The sequence below is a fragment of the Heptranchias perlo genome, chromosome 1 (assembly GCF_035084215.1).
Source record: "Heptranchias perlo isolate sHepPer1 chromosome 1, sHepPer1.hap1, whole genome shotgun sequence".
Lineage (NCBI taxonomy): Eukaryota > Metazoa > Chordata > Chondrichthyes > Hexanchiformes > Hexanchidae > Heptranchias > Heptranchias perlo.
The window spans coordinates 30033405-30050959 of record NC_090325.1 but is presented as its reverse complement, the minus strand read 5'-3'; the positions used below and the strand labels follow the sequence as shown (position 1 = coordinate 30050959).

Sequence of the window (17555 nt, the reverse complement as noted above, 5' to 3'; positions counted from 1 at the left end):
TTAGCCACTAATCTATTCTCATACTCTCTTTTTGCCCCTCTTATTCCCTTTATAGATCTCCTCTGTACTTTCTGCATTTAGCTTGGTTCTCTACATTTGTCATAAGCCTCTTTTTTCTGTTTAATTTTAACCTTTATATCTTTAGTCATTCAGGGAGCTCTAACTTTGGATGTCCTTCCTTTCTCCCTCATGGGAATGTGTCTACTCTGTACCCGAACCATCTCCTCCTTGAAGGCCTTCCATTGTTCAATTACTCTTTTGCCTACCAATTTTTGATTCCAATCCACCAGGGCAAGATCCCTTTTTAACTCACTGAAATTTGCCCTCCTCCAGTTATGTATTTTTATGCTTGATTGTTCCTTGTCCTTTTCCATAGCTATTCTAAACCTAATGATATTATGATCACTGTTTCCCAAATGCTCCCCCACTGAAACATACTCCACTTGTCCCACTTCATTCCCCAGAACTAGATTCAGCAATGCCTCCTTCCTCTTTGGGCTGGAAACACACTGATCAAGAAAGTTCTCTTGTACACATTTCAGGAATTCCTCCCCCTCTTTGCCCTTAACACTGTTACTATCCCAGTCTATGTTGGGATAATTGAAGTCCCTCATATCACTACTCTACAGTCCTTGCATCTTTCTGTAATTTGCCTACAAATTTGCTCCTCTATCTCCCTCCCACTATTTGGTGGCCTAGAGTATACTCCCAGTAGTGTAATAGCTCTTCCATTGTTCCTTAATTCATAGAGTCATAGAGTCATAGAGTTATACAGCACGGATAGAGGCCCTTCGGCCCATCGTGTCCGCGCCGGCCATCAGCCCTGTCTACTCTAATCCCATATTCCAGCATTTGGTCCGTAGCCTTGTATGCTATGGCATTTCAAGTGCTCATCCAAATGCTTCTTGAATGTTGTGAGGGTTCCTGCCTCCACAACCCTTTCAGGCAGTGAGTTCCAGACTCCAACCACCCTCGGGTGAAAAAGTTCTTTCTCAAATCCCCTCTAAACCTCCCGCCTTTTACCTTGAATCTATGTCCCCTTAATCTAATCAAATAGATTCTGTCTTTGACCCCTCAACTACATCATCCTTTTCCAGTGCTATAATAGTTTCTTTGATCAATACTGCCACCCCCTGCCTCCTTTCTTTCCTTCCCTATCTTTCCTGAATACCTTGTAACCAGGAATATTAAGTATCCAATCCTCCCCTTCTTTGAGCCAGGTCTCTGTTATTGCCACTATATCATAGTCCCATGTGGCAACTTGTGCCTGCAGCTCATCAACCTTATTTACCACGCCACGTGCATTTACACACATGCACTCCAATCTCATCTTAGACTGCCTCACATTTGCCCTATTTGATCCCTCCTTTTCCTGAACTATTCTTTACTCTAGTGCTATTTGTCACTCCCAGTCCTCTGGGCACCTTGCTTCTCCTCTCTAATGTTTCATTCTGGTGCCCAGCCCCCTGACAAATTAGTTTAAACCCTCGCCCATAGCACTAGTTAACCACGGTGCGAGGTCATTGGTCTCAGCTCTGTTGAGGTGCAACCTGTCCATCTTGAACAGATCCCTCCTGCCCCAGGTATCTGAAGCCCTCCCTCCTGCACCATTTCTCCAGCCACACATTAACCTGTCTTACGGCTCACCACCACCTTCTCAAGGGCAATTAGGGATGGGCAATAAACACCGGCCTTGCCAGCGACGCCCACATCCCATGAACGAAAAAAAAATCCTACTATTCCTATACTCACTAGCACATGGCACTGGGAGTAATCCAGAGATTACTACCTTTTAGGTCCTGCTTTTTAACTTCCTCCCTAGCTCCTGAAACTCTGACCGCAGATGTAATCTAACACACTCCAGAATGTGTTCTCCTATATATAACAAACTCCAGTCTGTGCATTAATCAATATGTACTATACTTCAAATTGTGTGTTATCCTGCATGTAACACATTCCATAACTGTGTTATCCTGCATGTAACACATTCCATAACTGTGTTATCCTGCATGTAACACATTCCATAACTGTGTTATCCTGCATGTAACACATTCCATAACTGTGTTATCCTGCATGTAACACATTCCATAACTGTGTTATCCTGCATGTAACACATTCCATGACCGTGTAACACTTTCCGGACTCAACTATTCCAATGCTCTCCTGGCCAGCTCCTACCTTGCGCCCTCCGTAAACTTGAGCTCTGCTGCCCACATCCTAACTCGCACCAAGTCCTGTTCACCCATCAACCTTGTACTCACTGACCTACATTGGCTCCCAGTCCGGCAATGCCTCGATTTTAAAATTCTCACCCTTGTTTTCAAATCCCTCCATGGCCTCGCCCCTCCCCATCTCTGTAACCTCCTCCAGCCCTAAAACCCTCCAAGATCTCTGCGCCGTTCTGATTCTGGCCTCTTGTGCATGCCTGATATTCATCACACCACCATCGGCGGGCCATGCCTTCAGCTGCCTAGGCCCTAAGCTCTGGAATTCCTTCCTTAAGCCTCTCTGCCTCTCTACCTCTCTCCCCTCCTTTAAGAAGCTCCTTAAAACCTACTTCTTTGACCAAGCTTTTGGTCACCTGTCCTAATATCTTCTGATGTGGCTTTGTGTCAAATTTTGTTGGATAATGCTCCTGTGAAGCGCCTTGGAACGTTTAACTATGTTAACTATGTTAAAGACGGTATATAAATGCAAGTTGTTGTTGTATATAACACACTTTAGACTGTGTATTATCCTGAATGTAACAGATTTGGGATTATGTTATCCTGTTCATAGCACCCTCCCGATTGGATGCTATCCTGTATATAACGTACAGGATATATGCTGTCTTGTCCATTTGTCAGAGTAAAAAAAAACTGTATAAGTTTTTTATAGAAAAATAAGATGTCCCTGATTTTAAGATACTTTTCATGTCCTTAAGAACTTTGTGTCAATCCCGGAAAGGCTTAGCAGAAAATCTCTGCCACCTTGCGGCCTTGCTAATAGTTGGTTCAGTGTATGCCCTGAGTGCCTCACCGATTCATTTTACTTCACTCATTATGGGGATGCAATTGACATCTATGCAGTATTTTTACTGACGCCTGTACGGTATAACAGTCGCCTAACCGGGATCAGTGATTCACCATGTAAAGAATTGTTTATGCAGTCTCTTGTCGTACCAGCCAGTGTAAGAGCACCACCCTTTTTTAAAAGAAAATTTATAACAGACATTTTGAGTTAATGATTGACAGAGGTGTTGCTACATTACAAAAGTGACTACACTTCGAAAGCATTATATTGGTTGTAAAGCACTTTGGAACATCCTGAAGTTGTGAAAGGCACTATATAAATGCAATTCTTTCATTCTTTAGGTGTTGCTATTGTGCAAACTACTGCCCCATCTCCAAACCTCCTTTCTTCTCCAAAGTCCTTGAACGTGTTGTCGCCTCCCAAATCCGTGCCCACTTTTCCCGCAATTCCATGTTTGGTTCCTTCCAATCAGGTTTCCGCCCCGCCACAGTACTGAAACAGCCCTTATCCAAGTCACAAATGACATATGGCATCCTATGTGACTGTGATCATGGTAAATTATCCCTCCTCATCCTTCTCGAACTGTCTGCAGCCTTTGACACGGTTGACCACACCATCCTCCTCCAACGTCTCTTCTTTGTCATCCAGCTGGGTGGGACTGTGCTCACCTGGTTCCATTCTTATCTATCCAGTTGTATCCAGCGAATCACCTGCAATGGCTTCTCTTCCTGCTCCTGCTCCGTTACCTCGAGTCCCCCAAGGATTTATTCTTGGCCCTCTTCTATTTCTCATCTACATGATGCCCCGTGGTGACATCATACGAAAACATGACGTCAGGTTCCACATGTACGCTGACGACACCCAGCCCTACCTCATCAACACCCCTCTCAGCCCCTCCGCTGTCTTTCATTTGCCACACTGCTTATCTGACATCCAGTATTGGATGAGCAAAAATTTCCTCCAACTAAATATTGGGAAGACCGAAGCCATTGTCTTCATTCCCCGCCTCAAACTCCGTTCCCTAGGCACCGACTCCATCCCTCTCCCTGGCCGTTGTCTGAGGCTGAACCAGACCGTCCGCAGCCTTGGCGTCGTATCTGACCCTGAGATGAGCTTCCGACCACATATCTGCTCCATCACCAAGACCGCCTACTTCCACCTCCGTAATATCGTCCATCTCCATCCTTGCCTCAGCTCATCTGCTGCTGAAACTCTCATCCATGCTGTTGTTACTTCTAGACTCGACTATTCCAATGCTGTCCTGGCTGAGCTCCCATTTTCCACGCTCCATATACTTGAGCTCATCCAAAACTCTGCTGCCCATATCCTAACTCGCACCAAGTCCCATTCACCCATCACCCCTGTGTTCACTGACCTACATTGACTCCCACCCCGGCAACGCCTCAATTTCAAAATTCTCATCCTTGTTTTCAAATCCTTCCATGGCCTCACCCCTCCCTGTCTCTGTAACCTCCTTCAGCCCTACAACCCTCCGAGATCTCTGCGCTCCTCCAATTCTTGCCTCTTGCACATCCCTGATTTTAATCACTCCACCATTGGCAGCCGTGCTTTCAGCTGACTAGGCCCTAAGCTCTGGAATTCCCTCCCTAAATCTCTCCGCCTCTCTCTCCTCCTTTAAGACACTCCTTAAAACCTACCTCACCTGTCCTAATATCTCCTTATGTGGCTCAGTATCAAATTTTGTTTGATAACATTCCCGTGAAGCATCTTTGGATGTTTTACTATGTTAAAGGCGCTATATAAATGCAAGTTGTTGTTGTTTTGTCTTTTCTCATGAGACTGACCACAGCATAGTTCCAACATTGGCCCTCTTCGGTTATGTTATCAATTTCCTTGTACAGATTGAATCATAAAGATGTGAAAGTAAATTTTATGAAGACACACTTTGGTGCGGAGTCTCACTCATAAGAGCAACACGTTAGGAGATTGTGGATAGTGTTACCACAAGTTCCCAATGTGCATCCAGTGGGCGAGGCTCCGTGCTGGGAGCGCAATTCTCAAAAATTTATCTTGTGATAATTTTTTCATATTTTATACATTTCATTGTGGAATGCTAGTGCAGTGGAATTGAAAATGTTTCCATTGATATTTTTCCATTTCTGCCACCAGGTGTCAGCATCAAGCATTCCCAGGTCAGGTATAGCACAAGTGTTCTGAAAAGTAAAACTCTGCCCAAACAACGTGCCTTAGCCCCCAATCTCTGAAGGCAGTCATCTATCTCATCAGCAAAATATTTTCTATTTCCCTCACAAGCCATCCTCATGAACTCTCTGAGAAGGAAAGACTGCATTTAGGTAGCTCTTTATCCTTTGTCTCAGAAACATCCCAAACCTCTTCACAGACCATGCATTACATTGACGTACAGTCAATCTTCAGACAGCAAAATCCCACAAAATGCTATAAGGTGAATGACCAGTTAATCTGTTTTTCGTTGAGGGAGTAATGTTCATCAGGGCACAGGAGAACTCACTACTCTTCTTTGAAAATTTTGCTTGGAATGATGATCTCTTGTCTATTGTGCACTGTGAGAAACCTAGATTTCACATTATGACCTGGGAATCCCTTGTGGACCCCAGCATGAACCCCACTGCAACAACCCACTGCAACAACCTGCAATAACCCACTTCAATAACCCACTGCAACAACCTGCAATAACCCACTTCAATAACCCACTGCAACAACCTGTAATAACCCACTGCAACAACCTGCAATAACCCACTGCAATAACCCACTGCAACAACGTGCAATAACCCACTGCAACAACCTGCAATAGCCCACTGCAACAACCTGCAATAACCCACTGTAATAACCCACTGCAACAACCTGCAATAGCCCACTTCAACAACCTGCAATAACCCACTGCAACAACCTGCAATAACCCACTGCAACAACCCACTGCAACAACCTGCAATAGCCCACTGCAACAACCTGCAATAACCCACTGCAACAACCTGCAATAACCCACTTCAACAACCCACTGCAACAACCTGCAATAACCCACTGCAACAACCTGCAATAACCCACTGCAACAACCTGCAACAACCCACTGCAACAACCTGCAATAACCCACTGCAACATTGACAACAACAACAACAACTTGCCAGTTAACCATCTCCTTTTCATCACATTACATTCTCATTCTTTTTCTTTTCTTGTGTATGTGTTTCCCTCCTTCCCCGCTCTATGTTTCTTTTTAACGTAGTAAAACATCCCAAGGCGCTTCACAGGAGTGTAATCAAACAAAATCTGACATCGAGCCACATAAGGAGATATTAGGACAGATGACCAAAAGCTTAGTCAAAGAGATAGGTTTTAAGGAACGTCTTAAAGGAGGAGAGAGAGGTAGAGAGGCAGAGAGGTTTAAGGAGGGAATTCCAGAGCTTAGGACCTAGGCAGCTGAAAGCATAGCTGCCAGTGGTGGAGTGATTAAAATCGTGGATGCGCAAGAAGCAAAAATTGGAGGAGCGCAGAGATCTCGGAGGGTTGTAGGGCTGGAGAAAGTTACAGAGATAGGGAGGGGCGAGGCCATGAAGGATTTGAAAACAAGGATAAGAATTTTAAATTTGAGGCGATCCTGGACCGGGAGCCAATGTAGGTCAGCGAACACAGGGGTGATGAGTGAACAGGACTTGGTGCAAGTTAGGATTCAAGCAGCAGAGTTTTGGATGAGCTCAAGTATATGGAGGTTGGAAGATGGGAGGCCAGCCAGGAGAGCATTGGAATAGTTGAGTCTAGAGGTAACCCACTGCAATAACCCACTACAATAACCCTTGCCTCACAACCTTTTTTTTCAATACAGATTATCTGTAAAGAAGCAAATTTAGCTGAAAATTTGTAACCCATGCTTAAAATATGAACAAAAATACCATATTTTCTAGGAAATAGGTACCACCTGATCACATGACTATCTGCCAGGTTTTGTTTTTTTGCAGATTCCATCTTTTAAAGAAAAACACCCCATCATTGATTTACTTTCAATGAGATTCAATGAATTTTTCAAAGAAAGTCCCCAATCTTGTGTAAAACAGCAGCAAGTTTCTAACAGCTTTTCTCCTCCTTTCTCTGGCGGGATCCTTTCCACAGGCACCAGTCATGCTGCAGTATTTTGCTCAGGTAGCCTTTTTTCATCTGTGAGTCCACATAGTGAGCGTTGGAAGGCTGTTTGATTGGGGGGGGGGGGGGGGCGGGGAAGGGAGGGGGTCACAGCCACATCTGATCTTGTCCTCCAGTGTCATCCACATGCACAACCTGACTGAGATCAGCTAATTCAATGCAGACCAGCGATCAAATTGAGCTACCAGGGGCAGACAACAGAAGTACATTTTGACAGTGAAGTACCAGCAATTGAGTTTGACTTCCTGAACAATGGTGAAGTACAGTTTGTAAGTTTGCAAAAGAAAGAAAGTTGCAACTTTGGTGCCAGTATTCAGGTATTTCCAGAGCATACATGAATGATAAAGAACTGGTCTCGCAGCAGCTTTTACCATCTGCTGAGCAATTTGTATAAATGGTCCGTCCATGGTCCTAGGCCAGGTCCTAACTCAAGACTCACACATGAGTTTCTTGAGCCACTTACTATGGAAGAGTAGCTGAGGTGGTTTCCCGGAGCCGTCCTCACAGTTATTATCTTCAGAGTACCTTCTACTAGGTGGACTGCAACCAAGCTTAAAGAGCACCCACCTACTCTTTACGATGGGGGAGGGGCCACCTGTACCTGCATCTATCGGACACAGGTACTCCCAGCATTCAGAGTCAATGATCCAGTCATTCCCTCATCCCTACAGATCAGGCAAACCTAGAGTATTGCTTCAAAGTAAGGCAGGACATTAGGAAGAACTTAAGTACTCAAAGAGTGTGAAATGTCTGGAATAGTCTGCCAGGTAAAGTGGTAGGGACAAAAGTATAGGGGCTACTTAAAATGAGGTTGGATCCTGAGTTTGTAGAATTGGGATATTAGCGGGTTACTAGAGCATCAATAGCACATTCTCATCCTTGAATTTTTTTCTTATATTCTTCATATGTGAATCTGGATCTGCCCAACTGACATCAAGACCTCATAAGCCAAAACTTCCTCCAGCTATAATCAAAGCTATCCTTTTTGGCTCCCTCTTACATTTCCATGCCTCTGAGTTCGACTATCAATCTGTCAAGGCTGTCATCTCAGGCTACGCCTAAAGGTGTAGACCCTTGGCATACTGATCCCCACCTCTCCCCCTCTGCTGATGAAATTCAAATCCACGGCTTTATCACTTGAAGGCTTAATTTCTCCAATACTTTCTTTGCCGGCCTCCTGCTTCCGTGCTCCATAAACTATAACTTATCCAGATCATCATAGCCTGTGTTGTCACCCCGAGGTTCCCAATAAGGTCCGCATCCCCATCACCTCATCCTTGCCAACCTCCACTGCCTCCCCATGCTCCAGAGAACTGACTTTAAGATCCTTGTCCTCACTTCAAAGCCCCCCATGGCATCGCACCCCCACCGCTCCTCTGATACTAGCTTACTTCTGATGGCTCACTCGCTCCTTTCTCTTCACTGTTGCCAGCAACTCCTTCAGCCTCTATTCCCCTGCCCTCTGGAATTCCCTCCCTCAACACCTCTGCCTTGTCAACTTCCTCCCTGCCTTCAAAAGCCTCCAAAAGACCCTTGTCTTTGACTATGCTTCAGCCTCCTCCCAAATTGCTCTCTTCCCTTTCTCTCTCCTAATCAGTGGTCACTCTTGTGGCCCACTGTCCTGTAAAGTACTCTGAGAAGTCTGAGTGTGGGGACAGCTAAGGAAATGTAAATTGTACTTATTATTTAACAAATCCCGTTCTCTTCACTACAGCAAGAAAAGTAAAGATCTCCCTCTGGTGGCAAGACCACAATTGCATTAAAGGGAAGGAAAATATAGGAAACAAGCATTTTGTAACATGAAGGTCCCTTTATTGTCCATCTCAATGCCTTTAAAATATAAATTATAAATATTTATGTTGATAAAATTGCTCTTGAAATGCCGAGAGCAGGTCAGGTTCCTGGAAACCACCATTTATTTTGGTGTCTTCATGACGATGACAACTATTACAAGGAAGCGAGTTCAAAGCTTTCCTGAAATCATGCTGACTGTCAGCTGTCTCCAGTGGGGTTTTGTTTAGTGCTTCAACAGCTGTGAGGATGAATAAAAGGGAAAGCAGGTAAACTCCATGTGCCACACATGGACGTTGCATATTCCTGGAGGGAATTTCACTTTATCCTCCTTCTACACACTTCCGCTGAATATCCCATATTGTCTCCATCAATTTTAGTATTGTTTTAAGATTTTGTTTTTCTAAAATGATGGTTCCAGAGTTAGGTCTTTATCAAGGAGAAGAACTTACCTTTATGTAGCACCTTACTACATCTTCAGAAATGTCACAAGATGTTTACAATTAATTTTTGAAGTGTAGTCATTGTTGTCATATAGGTAAATGCACCAACCATTTTGCATATGGCAAGATCCCACACGCAGCAATGAGGTGATTGACCAGTTAATCTACTTGTGGTGACGTTAGTTGGCCAGGACACCCTGCTCAGCTCATATAGTGCTTTGAGACCATTAATGTCTGCCTGTAGCATCTAGAATAGACAGACGGGCCCCAGTTTAACATTTCATCTGAACAACGGCATCTTGAACAATGCAGCACTCTCTAGTACTGCATTGATGTGTCAGCCTAGTTCATCTGCTCATGCCCTGGAGTGGGATTTGAACTCACAGTCTTATCTTAAAATAAACACCTGCTCAAAGTTTCTTTCATTCTTTCTGTCATCACTTGACATTGAGCCCCAGCAAAAGTATCGAAACATTGGGGCGGGTTGGGAGAGGTGGTAAAATTCAATGGCTCATTTGATAAAGGCACCACTTTGTGCTGTACTAAGCCATACAGACCAGGAAGATTCCAGCTTCAGGCCTGGTTGTGTGCTGAGTTGGCTGATCTTAGCTGGGACAGTGTTAGGGATGCTACACTTGGCCTCAGAATCCTCAGACTAGCGAGAGGAAAGATCAACTATGGTGCCCGCTCTTGATAGCCATCAAATGACAGCTGGTGGAAAGTGTGCATGTGTGGACACAGGATTTGACTTGGCTTTGATGCTCTCACTGGTTAATGAGCCTGCTGGCTCTCACTATCCAGGTTTACATGTGAAGAATAAGCACGAGGACAAGGTGCCCAGAGTGTAACAATCAATCATCTGGTCCCAGGGGATGATCTCACATTATTCCGGCTGTGTCTCTGACATTACTATAAATCCTTTAGCTAATGTACTTGTGGAATAATAATTCTCGTTCCTTGTTGAGAATTAACGATAGCTTTCTGCACAATGGAAAATGCTAAGCTCCTGCCTTTGATGAGAGGTGGGATGAGATGTATCATCAGTTTCACTCCTGGGATCCTGTCTTGGAACCAGAGCAGGAAGCTATACCCTTTCTAATCCCAACAGCTGGCTGAACCCTTCCTCCTCTGTGACACCTTGTGGAAGAAACCTAGGGGTAGAGATTGTATCGCACCGGCCTGCTGGCGCCAACTGGGCGCAGGGAACAATCCCTGCACCAGAACAAGTCGAAATTTGGCCTCAGGATTCATTTAAGTCAGACCGGCGAGCTGCAGACATCTGCTGCACATCCCCAGACAGCTTGCTGGCGAAGTGAGCATCAAGGTCAGGACAATGCGACATCAGTAGTGGCCCTCAGGTAAGTCCCAGGAGGGAGGGTTGGAGCGGGCTAAGGAGGGGCTAGAGGCGATCGCGACGTCTGTGGAGTTTTGGCAGCACCCCTGCTCCTCCTGGCTCCCCAGGAAGGGTTTTAAAAAAACATTTTTTATAACTTACCTTTTGTTGTCAATCACAGAATCATGAAGTATCTTGAGCCTGACTTCTGCCCTGCTCATCACTGACTAATTTTGAAAAGTGGTCCAACAACAGGCATTAGGCCTGTAATTTACATATTCAAGGGGCCTAATGCCTGTTTTAGATATCTGCCCGGAAAGCCTTAAAAATGGGCCCTCGTGAATTTAGCAGGGGGACCAACGCCTCCGCAGATTGGGCGCAGGCCGCCCTACTGCTGAATCGGTGTGCTTTGCACTCGTTTTACACTCTACCCCCTAAAGTGAAATCAGTTTCAGGACAGTCTCCATTCACTTCGCAGAGTGCACGTCTTTACAACAAAGGATTGCCCTTCAGTTAGGAGCTAATAAAATAGGTGAAATCTGAAAATGTGTTTTTATAGGCGCTTCTTCTAATGAGAAACCAAGGTGAAGCTCACAACCAAGGTTGGAAAGAGTAAAAGGCAAGATGAGGTAAATCAGGAAGCAGTGATTAAATGACACCATGCTCGAGATTTAAAAACTTCCATGAGGAAGGGCAAACTGGGAGAAGTAAGGATTTCCACTCTTAAGGTCCTGAGAAAGATTGAGTTAATATAATTTTTCTCTTTTTCTTCTTCTCCCTTTTTGCATGCGACATGCCATCCTTAAAGTGTTTTTACATTTACAGCTTTTATAGGTCGGACTGTAAATGAGTGGACCCTATGCACCAGCTCTCAGTGTTTAGGTTACTAAAACCGGCTCCCTTTCCTGGCAGCAGAATCGTAGACCAATGAAATGTAATTCGAAGTACGAAATGTAAAAGCACCATTAGATAGCCTGGAGGTCTGCTTTACAAAATATGGCCTATTATTGTCCTGTTCCACTCTAATAGAAACATACTGATAGAACCCTAAACATTTTGCATTCTCTCAGACAGTGAAGCAGCACATTACCCATGTTAAGCAGGGTTATACATAGGAACAGGACTGTGGCCATTCAGCCTCTCCATCCTGTTCCACCATTCTGTTACATTGTGGCTGATCTGTAGCTCAACTCCATTTACCTGCCTTTGATCCATATCCCGTGATACCCTTACACCTAATAAAAATCCGTCAATCACAGTATTGAAAACTTCAATTGATCCAGCATCCACAGCATTTTGGGGGAGAGAATTCCACATTTCCACTACTCTATAAAACGAGTGCAAAGCACACCGATTCAGCAGTAGGGCGGCCTGCGCCCAATCTGAGGAGGTGTTGGTCCCCCTCCATTACTCTTTGTGTGAGAAAGTACGTCCTGATTTCACTCCTGAATAGCCGAGCTCTAATTTTAAGATTGTGCCCCCTTGTTCTGGATTCCCCCAGTAGAGGAAATAAGCTTTTCTGTATCTACCCTGTTGAATCCTTTTATCAGTTTAAACATCTCAATTAGATCACCTCTCAACCTTCTGAACTCAAGGGAATATAATCCAAGTTTATGCAAGCTGTCCTCATAATTTAAGCCTTTAAGCCCTGGTATCATTCTGATGAATCTGTGCTATACCCTTCTCTAAGGCCAATATATCCTTCCTGAGGTGCAGTGTCCAAAACTGAACGCAGTACTCGAGATGGGATCTGACCAATTGAAGCATAACTTCCTCCTCTTTGTATAGCCCCTTGAGATAAAGGCCAACATTCTATTAGCCTTTTTGATTACTCTTTGTACCTGCGCTCCAGCTTTTAATGATTTGTGTACCTGGTACCCAAATCCCTTTGCTCCTCCACAGCTCCTAATCTCTCACTATTAAGAAAATATTCCACTTTGTCTTTCTTGGATCCAAAGTGGATGACCTCACTCTTCCAAACATTGAACTCCATCTGCCACAGTTTTGCCCACTCACTTCTCCCATCTACACAACTTATTATGCCTTCTAATTTAGCATCATCTGCAAACTTGGATAACAACTCTCTATTCCTTTATCCATTGATATATATATGTATATGGTGAAAAGCTGAGGCCCCGGTACAGATCCCTGAAAAACACCACTTGTCACTCTGCCAATCAGAGTACATTCCTTTTCCCTATTCTCTATCTCCTACCTCCCAACTAATTACCAACCCATGTCACATGGTTACCTCCAATTCCATGCACTCTCAATTCTTCATGCGATCTCTTGTGCACAACCTTATCAAATACCTTTTGGAAGTCCATATCGACAACATCCATAGACACTCCTCTATCCACCTTTTTGGTAACCTCCTCATTATACTGTGCCTAATCCATTGTCTCTCTCTCTCTCCCATTCTTCCAGATTCCATATGCAGCAAGCTTGGTGAGGAAAGAAAGGCTCAGCACACAGCTGAATAAAAGTTAAACGGATAATGAACTGGACTGAAGTTTCAGGTCAGTACAGGTGGCTAATTTCATGTTGTGAACACACGACCATGGGGAACTGAATTAAGTTTGCTAAGAATCATTTCACACTGGGCACTTACAGCCAGCAGATAGAGAGGGGAGAGAGAGAAAAGACTTTCATCCCATCAACCCAAGTCCCAATGTCAAGCATGCCTAGCCCACTCCACCACTCTGTCCCTGGGGGTAGAAATTTGTTATGGCCTGTTTTGGAGCGCATAATTGATGGTGCGCTTTCAGCACGCGCCTCAACTGGGGAGGCCCAAGGGCTGGCCTGAAATTGGGCCTTGGGCCTCATTTCAATAATTGCAGTTTGTGTGGCCCAATCCAATTTGGTAACTTGCCTCGCTAACAATGGTCGTATGGTAGATCCTGGGAGGTGGGGGGAAGAAGAACAGGAGGGGAGCGATCGCGGACCGGCAGTGACCCTCAAGGGGTAAGTAAAAAAATATTTACTTTTCGGTGGCAGCCGCTTGTTGGGCTGCAGCAATCCCACCAAAACATGCTCCGCTCAGCGCTGACAAATTCTACTGAGGGGTTCTTTTTTTTTTATTTGTTCATGGGATGTGGGAGTCGCTGGCAAGGCCAGCATTTATTGCCCATCCCTAATTGCCCTTGAGAAGGTGGTGGTGAGCCGCCTTTTTGAACCACTGCAGTCCGTGTGGTGAAGGTTCTCCCACAGTGCTGTTAGGAAGGAAGCTCCAGGATTTTGACCCTGGAACGATGAAGGAATGGCGATATATATATCCAAGTCGGGATGGTGTGTGACATGGAGGGGAACGTGCAGGTGGTGTTGTTCCCATGTGCCTGTTGCCCTTGACTTAAACAGGTGTTAGGCCCTTCATTAACTTAAGCTCATCCAAAACTCTGCTTCGCGTATCCTAACACGCACCAAGTTCCGTTCACCCATCACCCCTGTGCTCGCTGATCTACTTTGACTCCCGCTCCGGCAACACCTCATAGCATCATAGAACAGTTATAGCACAGAAGGAGGCCATTCAGCCCATTTCATGGCCTCATCCTCATGTTCATGGCCTCGCCCCTCCCTATCTGTGTAACCTCCTCCAGCCCTACAACTCACTGAGAACTCTGTGTTCCTCCAATTCTGGTCTCTTGTGCCTCTCCCCCTCTTCCTTCACCCCGCCATTGGTGGCCATGCCTTCAGCCGTCTAGGTGCTAAATTCTGGAAATCCCTCCCTAAACCCTCTCCACCTCTGTGTCCTCCTTTAAGACGCTCCTTAAAACCTATCTCTTTGACCAAGCTTTTGGTCACCCGTCCTAATGACTCCTTCTTTGGCTCGGTGTAAATTTTTGTCTGACTACCCTCCTGTGAAGCGCCTTGGGACATTTTACTTTCTTAAAGGCGCTAAATAAATGCAAGTTGTTGTTGTAAAAGAGCCCACTCGAAAGTCGGCCAAGGCCAAATTGGTCATTTTTGCTCCTGTTTACCACCTGGAAAATGGGCACAATAAGGACTAATTTCTGCCCCTCTGTCTCTCCAGCCTCTCTTTGTCATAAACCTACTGTATAAACTGAGTCAGAGTTGAGTAATGTTAACATAATATCCTTGAATTCACTCAATATTTCATGATTTTTTTTCATCTTGGAAGGTTTAACGGTACACATTAATATCTAGTTTATATTATAACACTCCCTAGGAAGCAGGTTGATTTTCAGAGTATGTAAATCTCTGGAGGCAGAGAACCTCAGCTTGCAAGTTGCTTCAGTCCCTTCCTCTGGAGGCTGAGCGACATTGGTGGCAAACTTAAATGGTTAGTGGTACAGGATGCTGGAGCCAACCAGTTTGTTCTGACCATCTCCTGTCCCTCCAAAGACCAATAATGTTTTTACATTGCTGGCTTGAACCTACCTTGCCATTCACATACACAAATGTAGAGTTGTGAATGCCTTGTTTGAGCCATGGTGTGTACAGTTTTGCCTATACTTAGTTTCTTCAGGGTGGCCACAACATAAACAGATTGAATTCAGGGCATCAGCAGCCTTTCACACACTGCAGAATTGTTTTTATGAGTTATCATCCACCATCCTCGAAGCATCGCAAAGCATTTTACGCAATGAATTACTTTTTGAAATTAAGTGACTGCTGTTGTGTAGGGAAATGCAGCAGTCAATCTACGCCAGCAATGTCCTGCAAACAGCAATGAGATGAATGACAATCTGTGTAAGTATATTGGGGAAGAGCAAACTGCACATGGTCTGTTGGAAGCAGCTCCTTCACTTAGTTCCATGAGCCCTTCTTCTTCCATTCTTTTCTATGTTATTATAAAGTAGTTTGTTTGTATTCTACATTTACTGTGTCTTATGTTGTATTATACAGAAACATATGGCGAAGTGCACGTCATTTGTAAGATGTGAGCAAAGATGTAAGACAGAGCAAAGTTCCACGTGCAAACCTTGAGCATCAGAAGGAAGATCAGACAAAGGATTGAAGACGAGGCATAATCTGAACTCTGGATAATCAAACTCAACGAAAGATAATATACAAACCAATGATTCCCCAAGACACATAAAAAGTAGTTCAAACTTTATTAGTAGCACAAAGAACCACTATTAACTGCTTCACAATTTGGTGGTGCTTACATTTAGATATTTTGTCATATAAAGAAGGTTGGCGAGTCCACTTTAAGAAGATTGGCGAGTCCACTTTAAGGGTATTAGTGACCCCATCTTAAGAAGATTGCTGAGAACATTTTACAGAAGATTGCTAAAACCACTCCAAGAAGATTGGTGAGCCCACTTTGAGGAGATTAGTGTACCCACTTTAATGAGGTTGGTAAACCTATGTAAAGAAAGTCTGTGAATCCAACGGATTAATGAAGAACAGTGTACGTGTATGTGTGTGAGCGCATGCACGTGTGTGTGGACTTCAGGAAGCCCATCAGTTGACTCGTTCAATGATCCTCTGAAAGAAATACCTGTACTGCGAACTCAACTCTTGTTTTGTGGACTCGAATTGCATTAGGCTCAAGAAGGAAGGCAGCAATTTAAACACAGAGGTGCCAACTGTTGGCTAGGAAACAACACCTCTAATCCAATCCTTCCCTTGCTTTTGCCTGCTTAATTTATTAATGGTTAAATAAGAGTATCCTCTATCACTTGAAATATTTTGGCTTTAAATATTGGGTGTATTTAATATTACTGTTATTATTAAAATGTATTTAAATCCTCTTTGTGCAACTTCCTAATTAATTAGGAGTGTAAATAAAGCCTGTCATATACCAATAACTGCAATGAAGGCAAGTGGATTGTCTTGAGATGTGGGAGTAAAATATATATGTATATATTTGTGTGTGTAGAAACAAAAATATACACACATGCTGTAGTCATTATCAGAGAAAATCACCAATCCTACACTAGCAGCTCAGAAAATAGGAGTACAGCACTCATTCCTCAATCCATGTCCCTTTAATCACAGCTGTCTGCACTGAATTTATCTGACATAAATATTTTATTTCTCAATTTTTCACCTTCTCATTGAAGGCAACAGCTCCTGCTGCTCCATGGGTGCCAATAGCCTTCAGTACTGCACACGTGTGGTTTTTCGTTCTTTATGAGTTAGTCAAACATGATCACGCAGACGTGATTCCAGGATGGTATGTTGTCTCCCTGGTGCCAGGGTCAAGGATATCAATGAGTGGCTGCAGAACATTCTGTGGGTGGGGGGGACGGTGAACGGCCAGAGGTCATGGTCCATATCGGTACCAACAACATAGACAGAAAGAAGAATGAGGTCCTGCAGGCAGATTTTAAGGAGTTAGAAAAGAGATTAACAAGTAGGGCCTCAAAGGTAGTAATCTCCAGATTACTCTCAGTGCCACGCGCTAGCGAGTATAGAAATAGGAGGATAGAGCAGATGAATGCAGGAGGGAGGGCTTTAGATTCCTGGGGCATTGGGACCAGTTCTGGAGGAGATGGGACCTGTACAGGGTGGATGGTTGCACCTCAACGGAGCTAGGACCAATGTCCTTGCGGGGAGGGTCGCTAGTGCTGTTGGGGGGGGGGGGGGGAGGAGTTAAACTAATTTGGCAGGGGGGTGGGCACCAGGATGTAGCTTTGGAAAAGAGAAACAAGGTGCACAAAGGATTGGGAGAGAAAATTAGCACTAGAGCAAGATATAGTACAGTATTAGGTGGGATCAGACTAAGAGAGACTATAAGAAAGTCTATGATTGGTTTAAAGTGCATGTGTGTAAATGCACGAAGCATGGTAAACAAGGTTGGTGAGCTGCAGGCGCAAATAGCCACATGGGAATAGATGTCATGGCGTTAACAGAGACCTGGCTCAAGAAAGGGC

At 44.3% G+C, this 17555-nt stretch overlaps 1 protein-coding gene across 1 annotated transcript in view; it reads left to right on the top strand.

Annotated features, from left to right (window-relative positions):
- skor2 (SKI family transcriptional corepressor 2) overlaps window positions 1–17555 on the top strand; it is a 53668-nt gene that overhangs the window by 14818 nt on the left and 21295 nt on the right. Inside the window, exon 7 of the mRNA XM_067982272.1 lies at window positions 5091–5170. Within this exon, the coding sequence (XP_067838373.1) occupies window positions 5091–5170 (80 nt within the window). The remainder of the gene's footprint in view (window positions 1–5090; window positions 5171–17555) is intronic.